General features: G+C 55.5%; 1 protein-coding gene across 7 annotated transcripts in view; it reads left to right on the forward strand.

Moving 5' to 3' along the window:
• Positions 1-11,024, forward strand: part of FBXO41 (F-box protein 41) — a 29,802-nt gene extending 18,778 nt beyond the window's left edge. For 4 of the 7 annotated variants that reach the window (XM_058428298.1, XM_058428297.1, XM_058428299.1 and 1 more), the window contains 9 exons: positions 103-461; positions 1,223-1,464; positions 1,674-1,789; positions 1,905-2,057; positions 2,422-2,517; positions 4,872-4,990; positions 5,182-5,340; positions 6,428-6,543; positions 6,680-8,467. In XM_058428298.1, coding sequence (XP_058284281.1) covers positions 103-461; positions 1,223-1,464; positions 1,674-1,789; positions 1,905-2,057; positions 2,422-2,517; positions 4,872-4,990; positions 5,182-5,340; positions 6,428-6,543; positions 6,680-6,742 — 1,423 coding nt within the window. In that variant the 3' untranslated portion in view covers positions 6,743-8,467. The other 3 variants (XM_032176870.2, XM_058428300.1, XM_058428301.1) reach the window with 3 other exon arrangements.
• The last annotated feature ends 998 nt before the right edge of the window (positions 11,025-12,022 follow it).

Genomic DNA, 12,022 nt, shown 5'->3' on the forward strand with positions numbered 1-12,022 from the left:
CAGGGCGGGTGGGTTGCCCTAGGCTGATGGTAGGGGCAGGATGGGGAGTTTGGGCAGGCCTGGTGCCTGTCACCCCTTACTGTGTGGTCCACCCTGCCCCAGGGCCTCCAGCCGTGTGCCAGCCGCATCCCAGAGCTCAGGCTGCTATGACAGTGACAGTCTGGAGCTGCCCAGGCCAGAGGAGGGGGCCCCTGAGGACAGTTGCCCTGGGGGCTTGGGCACACGGGCCCAGGCTGCCAACGGGGGCTCAGAGCGGTCCCAGCCCCCTCGCAGCTCAGGCCTGCGGCGCCAGGCCATCCAGAACTGGCAGCGCAGACCCCGCCGACACAGCACTGAGGGGGAAGAGGGTGATGTCTCCGACGTCGGCTCCCGAACCACTGAGTCAGAGGCTGAGGGCCCGTTGGATGCGCCCCGCCCCGGGCCTGCTATGGCTGGGCCACTGAGCAGCTGCCGGCTCTCAGGTGGGTCCCGGAAGAGTGGGCTGGGGTTCACAGGTCTGAGGCAGTGAACCTCCTGGGCTCCTGCACCCCCCTCCCCTTTCCCCAGACTTGCCCACCCCTCCTACATAGCACCCTTCAAGCCTGGGGCAGGAACTCTTGTGACAGGGCAGGGCTGCAGTGGCACAAGTATGCTCAGATTGTCTGTTGCACAAGGATGCCACATCTGGGGGGCAGGGGGTCCAGTCACATGGTGGGCTCATCAACATTTACAGGAGAGCAGTTGAGTATTGCCTCCAAACTCTGACGCCCCTGGTGCAGTGGGGGAGAGGCCCCCCACCATATTCACAGAAGGCACCGCACATATGTGGGTGGTTTGGGAGGTGAGAGGGCTAGGGTCAGGGGTGTAGCCACACCCCATCTTCTGGGCAGCCCCATGCCTGCCTTCTGTTTCCAGAGGCCTGGTTTATACTCCAGCACCACCCACCCCCAACCTCTTTCACTCTCCAAATCTGATGTGTTGCCTCTTGTAGGGGGTGAGTTTGAATGATATATAACCTTAAAAAGGAAGTTTACACAAGGAATGCCTTTTTGTAATTTGCAAAACTGGAGATGGGGTACCGCAAAGGACAGGGATGCAGAGGCCCCTTTTCCTTCTTCCCTAGGCCCTGGTACCACAGCATGCCCATTCCTCTGCAGCTCCTACCCTGCCCCAGCTCCCCACACACATCCCCACACCAGCCTTGACCCTCCACACTCACTTTTGAACCCGTGGTATTCTGCAGCCCGCCCCGAGGGAGGCAGTGGGCGGGGTCGGCGAGCAGAGAGGGGCAGCCCCTCACGCTCCAATGAGGTCATCAGCCCGGAGATCCTGAAGATGCGAGCTGCCCTCTTCTGCATCTTCACCTACCTGGACACGCGCACACTGCTGCATGCTGCCGAGGTCTGCCGGGACTGGCGCTTTGTGGCCCGCCACCCTGCAGTCTGGACAAGGGTGCTGCTTGAGAATGCCCGTGTCTGCTCCAAGGTAACTGCCCCTGCCTGCCTTCTGTGCCCTGCTGTGAACCCACCTTTCCCCCTGGGTAGAATCTGGCCCCTTGAGGTCTGGTCCTTGCAACCCTTACGACACCGTAGCCCCAAGCTGGCTTCCCTGAAATGCTCTCATGGGGCCTTCTCCACCTCCAGCCAACCAAGTTCAGACCCCTTCATCTCCAAATACCCTTCCCTCCCCCGCAGTTCCTGGCAATGCTGGCTCAGTGGTGCACCCAGGCCCACTCTCTGACGCTACAGAACTTGAAGCCCCGGCAGCGGGGAAAGAAGGAGAGCAAGGAGGAGTACGCCCGGAGCACCCGGTGAGGCCTGCGATGGGTGGGTGGGGGGCGCTGCTGGGCCACAGACCTGGAATTAAGTAAGGTTGTTTCCCAGAGGAGGAGGTGGTCAGCTCTCTGACCTCTTGGTCATCCCCAGGGGCTGCCTGGAAGCTGGGCTGGAGTCCCTGCTGAAGGCAGCTGGGGGGAACCTACTGATCCTGCGCATCTCCCACTGTCCAAACATCCTCACCGACCGCTCGCTCTGGCTGGCCAGCTGCTACTGCCGTGCGCTGCAGGCTGTCACGTACAGGTGGGTCAACCGACTAGAAGCATGGCCTATTCCCTCTAGGCCCAGGGTCCTACGGGATCCCTAGGCGCTGCATAGCCTCCCCCAGGGTTCTCAAGCAAAGGGATCCAAGAGCTCTATGGCTGAAGGGAAGGAAGCCTTGGTAAGAGCAGAGGCCACCAGAGTGGGCAACTCCAGCTTTGTCTTGTATATTTTCTTTTTTCTTTTTTTTTTTTTTAAATAGAGACAGGGTCTCGCCATATTGCCCAAGCTAGTCTAGAACTCCTGGGCTCAGGCGATCCCCAACCTCGGCTTTGACCTCCTAAAGTGTTGGGATTACCAGTATAAGCCACCCTGCTGCCTGACCAGCAGCTTTGTCTTTTCACAGGAGTGCCACAGACCCTGTGGGCCATGAGGTCATTTGGGCCCTGGGCGCAGGCTGCAGAGAGATCGTCTCCCTCCAAGTGGCGCCACTTCACCCCTGGTGAGCCCTGGCAGGTTTGGGGGATGGGAGGGGGAACACGGTTGGGCCTGGTCTGGGGCTGAGGACTGAGCAGATCTGAGCCCATTCCACAAGCTATTAGGACAGATTCACACACATTAATCTGTCCATTGAGGCATTAGGAGCGGGGCTTTAAAATCAGACCTGGTTGGTCGAGCACGGTGTCTCACACCTGTAATCCCAGTACTTTGACAGGCTGAGTCGGGCGGATCACCTGAGGTCTGGAGTTCGAGACCAGCCTGACCAACATGGAGACACCCTGTCTCTACTAAAAATACAAAATTAGCCGAGCGTGGTGGTGCACGCCTGTAATCCCAGCTACTTGGGAGGCTAAGGCAGGAGAATCGCTTGAACCTGGGAGGCAGAGGTTGCGGTGAGCCGAGATCGTGCCATTGCACTCCAGCCTGGGCAACAAGACGGAAACTCTGTCAAATAAATAAATAAATAAATAAATAAATAAAATCAGACCTCGGATCATGTCCTGGCTTACTGGCAGTGCCACCTTGGCAATCTCAATCATGTCTTAGTTTCTCAAACTGCAAAGTAAAGGTGGTATTAGGAACTATGGACCTTATTAGGGCTGTTGCTCGCCCAAATGAGATTAGGTACACAAAGCCTGCAGGGTCCACGGTAATTGTTCCGTAAACACCAGCTAAAAACCACCAGCTTTGTTTGACATATGAAAGGTGGTTCAGGGAGGTCAGTGTATGAAAGAGCTGGTCATTGGAGAATCCAGGTTACAAAATCATTTCTCACTCTGTTTGGAGTTCCTCTAACACACCAGGCTCTTTTGCTCCCTACATTTTGCCTCTCTTCACGTGACAGCTCCTCCCAGTCATCCAGTGTGCCTTCTGTAACACCCTGGGTACAGCGTGTCACTGCTTCCCTGCCTCAATCCCTACTGCATTTTGCCCTGACCCCTCTGTCATCTACTTTGCAATAATTTCTTTTTTTTTTTCTTTTTTGAGACGGAGTCTTGCTCTGTTGCCCAGGCTGGAGTGCAGTGGTGCAATCTCAGCTTACTGCAACCTCCACCTCCCAGGTTCAGGCGATCCTTCTACCTCAGCCTCACAAGTAGCTGGGACTACACGCATGGGCCACCATGCCTAGCTAATTTTTCTATTTGTAGTAGAGACGGGCTTTCACCATGTTGGCCAGGCTGATCTCGAACTCCTGACCTCAGGTGATCTGCCTGCCTCGGCCTCCCAAAGTGCTGGGATTACAGGCATGAGCCACTGCACCCAGCCCTACTTTGCAATAATTTCTTTATATTTCTATCTCCTCCACTAGATGGGTGGTTTTCAAGGCAGAATCTAGGAATGTCCATTTCTGTATCCCTGGTACCAAATGCATAATAGATGCCAGAGAGATGTTTGTTGCCTGGGCAAATGTTGGGGGATGAAGTGTTTAGGGAAATGGCATTTGGTGTGAATGGAAAGGAAAGTTGGGGCAATCAGGAAGGGCCTTGCTAAGGAATTTAGTTTTTTTGCATTTTATCTAGAAAGTATTGGAAGCTATTTGGTGGGATTTTAGATTTTAAGAAGGGGATTAAGATCAGACTGGTAATATTCTATGCCCCCCACCACTTCTGCCACCAAAGAGACTGTCCACTCTTTGAGGGTAGGGACCATGTCTATGTTGTCACCGCTGCACCCCCAGGGCCTAGCTCAGTTGTTGTTGACTTGATAACCACTTGCTGAATGGTGGAGTGAGTGGATGTAGGAATGAGGGGCTCCCTATCTGCAGTATAGAGGATGAGATGCAGGGAGACTAGTGCTAACCCAGAGAATGCCAATGGTGGTCTGAACTGTGGGTTCAAGAGTACTTAAGGCCGGGCGCAGTGGCTCACACCTGTAATCCCAGCACTTTGGGAAGCCAAGGCAGCAGATCACCTGAGGCCAGGAGTTTGAGACCAGCCTGGCCAACATGGTGAAACCCTGTCTCTACTAAAAGTACAAAAAAATGAGCCGGGCATGGTAGCACATGCCTGTAGTCCCATCTACTCAGGAGGCTGAGGCAGGAGAATTGCTTGAACCCAGGAGGCAGAGGTTGCAGTGAGCCGAAATTGCACCACTGCACTCCAGCCTGGGTGACAGAGTGAGACCCTGTCTCAAAAAAAAAAAAAAAAAAAAAGAGTGCTTGGGAATCAGAATCTGCAGGACTTGGTGGATGAGATGAGGGCAGAGGAGTCAGGGATGATCCTGGTTCTCTGACTTGACCAGCTGGGTTGTTGGAGAAACGCTTGCCTGAATCAGGGAGGAGTCCCACAGGAGGAGCATGCTGGGGTTTCAGGCATCCAGAGACTTCCCTGACGGCTCCCCCTTCCCATTCTCCAGCCAGCAGCCCACGCGCTTCAGTAACCGCTGCCTGCAGATGATTGGTCGCTGTTGGCCCCACCTGCGGGCCTTGGGGGTCGGGGGTGCCGGCTGTGGGGTGCAGGGCCTGGCATCACTCGGTGAGTCTTTCCTTGGACTGGGGTGGTGGGTAGTGGAAAGCAGGCATGGGTGCAGTGCTGCCCTGTGAAATCCCACAGGGGCTTGGGGCTGCAGCCTGGGTGGTGGCAGGTGGCAGGGTGGTAGCCAGGGTGCTGGCTGCAGGGGTGACCGGGGAGTGTGTCAGCAGGATCCCTCTTCTTTCTCTTCCTAGCAAGAAACTGCATGCGGCTGCAGGTCCTGGAGCTTGACCATGTGTCAGAGATCACCCAGGAGGTGGCAGCAGAGGTCTGCCGGGAAGGCCTGAAGGGACTGGAGATGCTGGTGCTCACGGCGACTCCTGTCACCCCTAAGGCCCTACTGCACTTCAACAGTGAGCAATGGGGGAATGCGGGGCAGGGTACGACTATCACCTGCCACGGGGCTCTGTCAGCAGGTAGCCTATCACTGGGGCAGATGGATCAGGGTCTCCAGCCAAGGGCAGAGGCAGGGGGACAGGTTAAGAGCACTGGTTCTAGAGCTTGACTGACCTAGGTCCCAGGTCTGGCTCTGCTACTTATTAGCTGAGTGATGTTGGGCAAATTACTATACCTCTCTGAGTCCTGTATTCCCATCTTCTAAGCTGACTTTCTAGGATGGGTGAGAGGATTAAATGAGATGATATGTGGAAGCCCCCCAAGGACAGTTCTCAGGGTGAAGACTCCTCTCTCCCTGGACTCCAGATCATACCTCCTTGGCTTCCACACCTTTCTCAAACCACCCACTCCACTCTCAGTCACTACTCCACCTGCACTGAGGACCTAGCACCCAGTGTGGGCTGCTCCTGCCCAAGGAGACCACCAGCCAGGACCCTTTGGCTCCTGAGAGGACCCCATGCCAACTGCACCAAGGTGCCTTGACCCTCTTTCCAAGACCTTCTTCCCCCTTCAGCCAGATGGGATGCCCTGGACTTTACCACCAGAACTAACTGCTCAGCCTCCAGAATCATGACCTCCAGGCCCTTCTCAGTCGCCTGATCTTCCTCTACCTCCCCCGACTTCACGCCATATCCAGTCCCTTAAGCCCTCTGTTCCCAAGTATTTGCCCCATCTCCTCCTCCTTTGTGCTTCAGCCTGGATCCACGAGCCTCACCTCAGCCACTCTGTTCCTTGTCATTCATCCCCAAATGTCCAGACCATGGTATAGCTGCCCCCTGTGTCAGGAAAGTTCCTAGAGGCTTTGGACAGCTGGTGGCTGCCCACTCATCCTCCCAGAAACCACTGCAGCCTCTCCTGTGCCTCAGCCCCATCTACCTCTCCCCGCATCCGGTCGCCAGCCCCCAGGTGGCATGGATCTGCCCTCCTCTGTCGTGTTCCCGGTAGCTGGCACCTGACTGTCTGATTTCATTAATTAGTGAGAGGAGAGGAGGCAGCTCCACAGCCCAGGCCAAACACGCCCCTACTTTGCTCACCTTTTCTCAGGCATCTGCCGGAACCTCAAGTCCATTGTGGTCCAAATTGGGATTGCGGATTATTTCAAAGAGCCCAGCAGCCCTGAGGCCCAGAAGCTGTTTGAGGACATGGTGACAAAACTCCAGGTGAGGGGTCAGCTCTGAGGCTGTCCAAGACCCCAAGTGGCATCCCTAGACTGGGGCTGGTGACCTGGGTGAGTGTAGCAGGAGGGCCCCACCTGCCTGGTACAGAGGGAGAACTAACCCAGGGTTCGGTCCACAGGCTCTGCGACGGAGGCCTGGCTTCTCTAAGATTCTGCACATCAAGGTGGAAGGCGGCTGCTAACCCGGGTAGGGGGCGGCAGGGCCCCTGCCAGCCCCACACCAGGGCACTCCCTTTGGACCTCAGAGGTACCCTGGTTTGGACTAGTCCTTTGGAGGCCAAATGTTATCCCTGGCTTCTGGAGGGGGACTGACAAGTCTCCCGTCCTCCTCCTGGAGCAGCAGAGCAACAGGCCTGACCCAGGGCACTGCCTCCCCAGTACAGGGGCTTGGACAGAAGCTACCCTCCGACCCCCACCCTACCCCGGCTGGAGTAGCCTCTGGCACAGCCAGTGAGGAGCTGTCACCACCAGCGCCTGGTGTCATCACCTGGAGGATCTGCAATAACCACCCAGTGGCTCCTCAGCTGTTGTGGCTGGCCTCTCCTTCCTGAGGCCCAGCCTCCTAGTCAGGAGCATCTGGGGCCCCAGGCCAATGGGGGCTCCACAAGGCAGCTCAGACTTGGCAAGGAGGGCTCTTCTCCCCAACCCTGCTGCAGCCTTCTGGGGGCACCCCTTCAGACAGCCTGCCTAGGCTCTGGATCCACATTTCCTGGGGATACCACAGCCAGACCTAGGGGCCTGGGCATGTGGTCAGCCAAAAGCTGGGGGCAGCAGTACAGTGGGGTAGTGGGGGTGGGTTTGGAAAGGAAACAGTCACCCAGAACTTCTCCCCAGGATGAGACCACCCTTCCAAGGTGGAGGATTGCCAGGGGGAGAAAACTTATTTATTGCTATAAGACAGGACCCCTCCTCCAAACCCCATACCCCACCGCACACCAGAGCTAAATTCAAAGCTGAAAGGCGCACGTTTCTATACCTACATTCATTCCTGAGGGACCCTCCAGAGGGTCAAGGTCCCAGCCCCAGGCAGCCCTGTCACAGTGAGAAGTAGTTCCTGTCCTTAAGGAATTTCCTTCTAATCCAGGTGCTTGGGCAGGAACCCGATGGCCTTCAGGTCACCAAGGCTGTCTGGGAGGGAGGCACGGGGCCGCCCTCTGTGCTGAGGCCGTGGAGGAAGCCAGGAGGAGGATGGCTTGCTTTGCTTCTTGTCTAATTAGCTTGCTTGAAGATGTGGCCTTGGCAGGGAGCCAGACCCGTGGGGCCAAGGAAGAGGAAGAGCATCCTCAATAGACTCACTCCCCCTTCCTCGGTCTCCGTGGGCCCCGTGGGCTGAGGGCTGCATGGGGTCTTCTGCCTAGGGGAAGTGCTGGACCTGGGCTGGAGACACTTGGCTTAGAAGCCACAGGATTCGCTTTTCACTGGCCTTTGCAGTCCCCGAAGGATTGGGTCTCAGAACCAAGGCTCCAAAGGCTGAGGTCTCCCCAGTTCCTCCTCTCAGAACTCCCATAGTGGCTCAGAGGCCGGGGGTCCTGCCAACTTTCATTTGGAAAGTTCTTTCAAACATCTAAACTAGATCTATCTTAGGGTTTCTTTCTCTCCTAGATAGGATCAGCTCCCAGCCCTAGCCATTAGGCTGCTGGTCCTGGCTGGGGATGGGGTCCCCTCGTTACCCAGTCCTTCCCAGGGACCCAACTTCCTAACACAACCTGGCTTAGACATGAAGACCCAGCCCTAGGTTACCTTGTAAAGAGTCCTCCAGAGCTGGGACCCCACAGGCGCAGCAGCACACCCAGCTCCCATGGCGTCACTCCCTAGCTCTGTCCCAGCTCTTGCTATCATTGCTGACTTTTCCTCCTGTGGCTTGTTCTGTCCCTGCCCTTTGAAAGCCTAAAATACCAAGGGTGTCATGCTGGCAACTCCCTGCCCAGTCCTGCACAAAGCCTTGACTGTGTGTGGCACCCCTTGCCCCTACCCCAGAGCAGCTGGCTCCATTGGCTTCTCCCTGCACCAACCCTGTCCTCAGGGGTCAGGAAAAAGCAGCACAGCTTTCTTTCCTCTCCTCCGGAGGCCTGGAAGGGAGGTGGAGGTCCACTAAGGGCCTGGCTGCCTTGGATTTCTTGGTCCTGCCTTGCCAACTGCACCCTGTAGCTCCTGCTCCCTCTGACCCGAGAACCAGAGGTGCTGCCTTCCCTGTCTCCTGGACAAAGCACAAAGGGATGCCCTGCTTGGCTTGAGCCTGCCCAACTGAGGGATTTTCTCTGCCCCAGGGACCTTCCATCCCTGAATACAAGGCTCTAGGCAACTTCTCTCTGGGTGGTACACACTAGAATGCCTGGCATTAGCCCTAGAAAGGAGGTTGGGGTGTATGGGTAGTGAGCTAGGGTGGGAGAAAGGTGGTGCTGAAAGGACAGATGCTAGTTGTAGTTTGACTCATTCATTCATTAGTGCAACAGTACTGAGCACCACCAGCACTAGAGGCAGAGGGGTGAACAAGATACCCTTCTGCCTGGGGGGACATCCACTTCCCATGGGTTTGGCTATTTCCAGGAAAGCCCCTCAGTCCTCCACCCTGTTCTGGGTGTGTGTGTGAAGGATGTGTGTGAGCAGGCCCAATCCTTTGCAGCAAGAATGAGAGGTGAGAGTATCCCATTGCACACACACCCTGGGGCTGACAGACTTGTGCCCCCTAGCCTTCATGCATGCCCAAGCACTGGCAGCTTTGCAGCCCCTGCCCCACCAGCCCCTTGATACTCTTCTTTTGTTCTCTCCTCGGGGATGAGCCCTGCTGCTGAGTAGAGAGCTTTTGCTTGCTGGGAGGCTCTATGCATTGATTTTTTTGGTGACCATACAGCTAGGGCTGAGGATGGGAACAGGGACAGAGGGCCTGGCTATCCCTAGAAGCACTTCATCCATCTTTACCCACCCAAAGGGGATCCCTCCACATTTCATACCCAGTAAGATGCAAGAAAGGAATATCTGAGAGCAAGCAGCCCTGCATCAGGGGCCCCAGGTATGTGTAGAGGCCCAGTGGGGGTGGCCACTTGATGTTCCTACCACCCCCTGCCATCCAGTCTGGCCCCAGTGCCTACCTGGGAGGTTGGTGTACTTGGCTTAAGTACTTCATGCTTTATCCAGGCTGCTTCCCCACGGCACCGGCAGGAAATGAAGATGCACTTATATGCATCCGTGTGGGAATAAAGAGTAGGTGGCCTGCCCAGCACCACAGCCTTTCCCCAGCCAGGAGAGACCACCTAAGGATCAAGGCAGCTCCTGTTTTCTTGGTCCTGTGACAGAGTCTGAGCCAGCCCCTCAGGAATTGCCTCAAAAGGGAAAAACAAAAAAAAAAGGCCTCCTTCCCAAGGCCTGCTACTCCAAGGTTTGGCTCCATCCCTTGCCTTTGGGTCCTGCCTATTTCCCTGCTCCTGGTCTCTTATCTTTGGGGCCACAGGTGGGGAGTCACCTGGGCCCCAATCCCTCTAAGGCGCTAGAAGGAGGCCTTCCCAGAGTGACTATTGGTGCCAAAGTCCCAGTTCCTGTTGGACTTGGGGTAAAAACAGGAGATGGTGAGTGGGTGTATGGCCCAAGTGCCCAGAGAAGTTAACTCGAACCCATGGGACCTGTCCCAGCCTGTCAGTCCCTGATGAGTGTAACTTCCTTCCCCTGGGGGCCTGGCCCTTCTCTCTACCCCAGTGGCCATGCTTTCTCACCCAGCCTTGTGCCCGGCCTGCATTTCTGTATATATTGCTGTGTATCGTGTGTATGTATGTATTCCTGGACAAGTGTGTTCATCTGCAGCCCTTGCCTGAGGATAAGGTTTAGGATTGGGTAAAGATCAGAATACCAGGGCCAGCTAAGGCAACGACTCCGTCCCCAACCCCTTGGGACCTCAGCCAGTCCCAAGGCTGCCCTGACAATCAGGCAGGCTCCCCACCATGAGGCCGAGCCTCCTCTGCCACTGCCAGCATGGCCCAAGGGAGGGCTTGGCCTTGGGCTTGCCAGCTTCAGCTCTGCCCTGTCAAGGGTCTTGTATCCAGGGCAGAGGCCTGAGGTGACCCAGCCTTGCTTTGTGGCTGATGCCAGCAGGCTTGGGTCTAGTGGGCACCACTGGTGGGCGACCTCCATAACTGGCCCTTAGGCCCTGCCTTCCTGCACAGCTAGGCTATAATGGGCCTGAGCGTGAGAGGGTAGCTTCCCCAGCCCCAAGCACAGGCAGAAGGGTGGAGAGCAATTTTTGGTTTTATTTTTGTTTCTGAAGTGGTGCCTGTACCTCCAGCCCCCAGGGGGCCTTCCCTGGCCACACTTCTCTGCCCCACCCAGGCATCGCCATCCCAGCACTTTGCTCCATGTCACCCGTAAGATGCCCTTTGCTGAATGTACCTGAGTGTATATGTATTTAAAAGGACTCACATGGGCATCAGAGAATTTATGGCTCTGTATCCAATAAAAAAGATGGTGAAACTGGTATATCTGCCCCAGAGAAGTAAATGGTATGTGGCCACACTTGTCATCTGTGTTATGATGGTCTTTCTGCAGCTCAAGTGCACAGAGGCAGGTAACCCAGTGGAACGAAGTATTAGCAAGACTTGCCAGCGGGCACAGTTGCTCACACCTGTAATCCTAGCACTTGCGGGAGAATCGCTTGAGCCCAGGAATTCGAGACTAGTCTGGGCAACATAGTGAAACCCTGTCTCTACAAAAAAAAAATAGAAAAATTAGCTCGGCATGTGCCTGTATTGCCAGCTCCTTGAGAGGCTGAGGTGGGAGGATATTGAGCCAGGGAAGCGGAGGTTAAAGTGAGCTGAGATCACACCACTGCACACTCCAGCTTAGGTAAGCAAGCGAGGCCCTGTCTCAGAAACAACAAAAACTTGCCTAAGGACTGCAGAAAAGCCACCTAGGGTGACTGTCCTGCCACTGCTCAACCCTGCTTTCGGTATGTGTATCCAGAGGAAACGCCTTGAGATACATCATTTCTGACTCTCAGCTAGGAGAGACTATCTTCAAGTACAAACCCAGCACCAGTACAATAGGGCAGCAGGCACTGCCCAGCCCCTCCCTGGCTTGGCTGCCTCCTCACGCGGCTCTGGCCAGCCAATCAGGCTTTGACTGCGGGAGACCAGGTTGCCATCATGGTCTGGCCTTGACTTCCTCATTTTACAAAATGTCCTTGTGCCCCTGACTTGATTCCTAGGGTCCTGAAATATTTAAAATCAGAAAAAAGAATAAGTGTTTTAGGCTTAAACTGTGTCTCTAACATAAAGTAAAATAAACACTTAAGTCTCACTACTCTTTGAGCCAGCTACTCTTACCCTGTCATACGGGTAGAATAGCAGAGGCTCAGAAAAATTAGTCTACCTAAAGACCATCAAGTTAGGAGGAATGCCAGACTCCAAAGCCTGGACCTGCCTACCACCCCCTGTGCTTTAGAGTCCATCTAACCAGGAGTGGCTGGGTTCCGAGAA

This window comes from Hylobates moloch, unplaced genomic scaffold (assembly GCF_009828535.3).
Source record: "Hylobates moloch isolate HMO894 unplaced genomic scaffold, HMol_V3 SCAFFOLD_15, whole genome shotgun sequence".
Lineage (NCBI taxonomy): Eukaryota > Metazoa > Chordata > Mammalia > Primates > Hylobatidae > Hylobates > Hylobates moloch.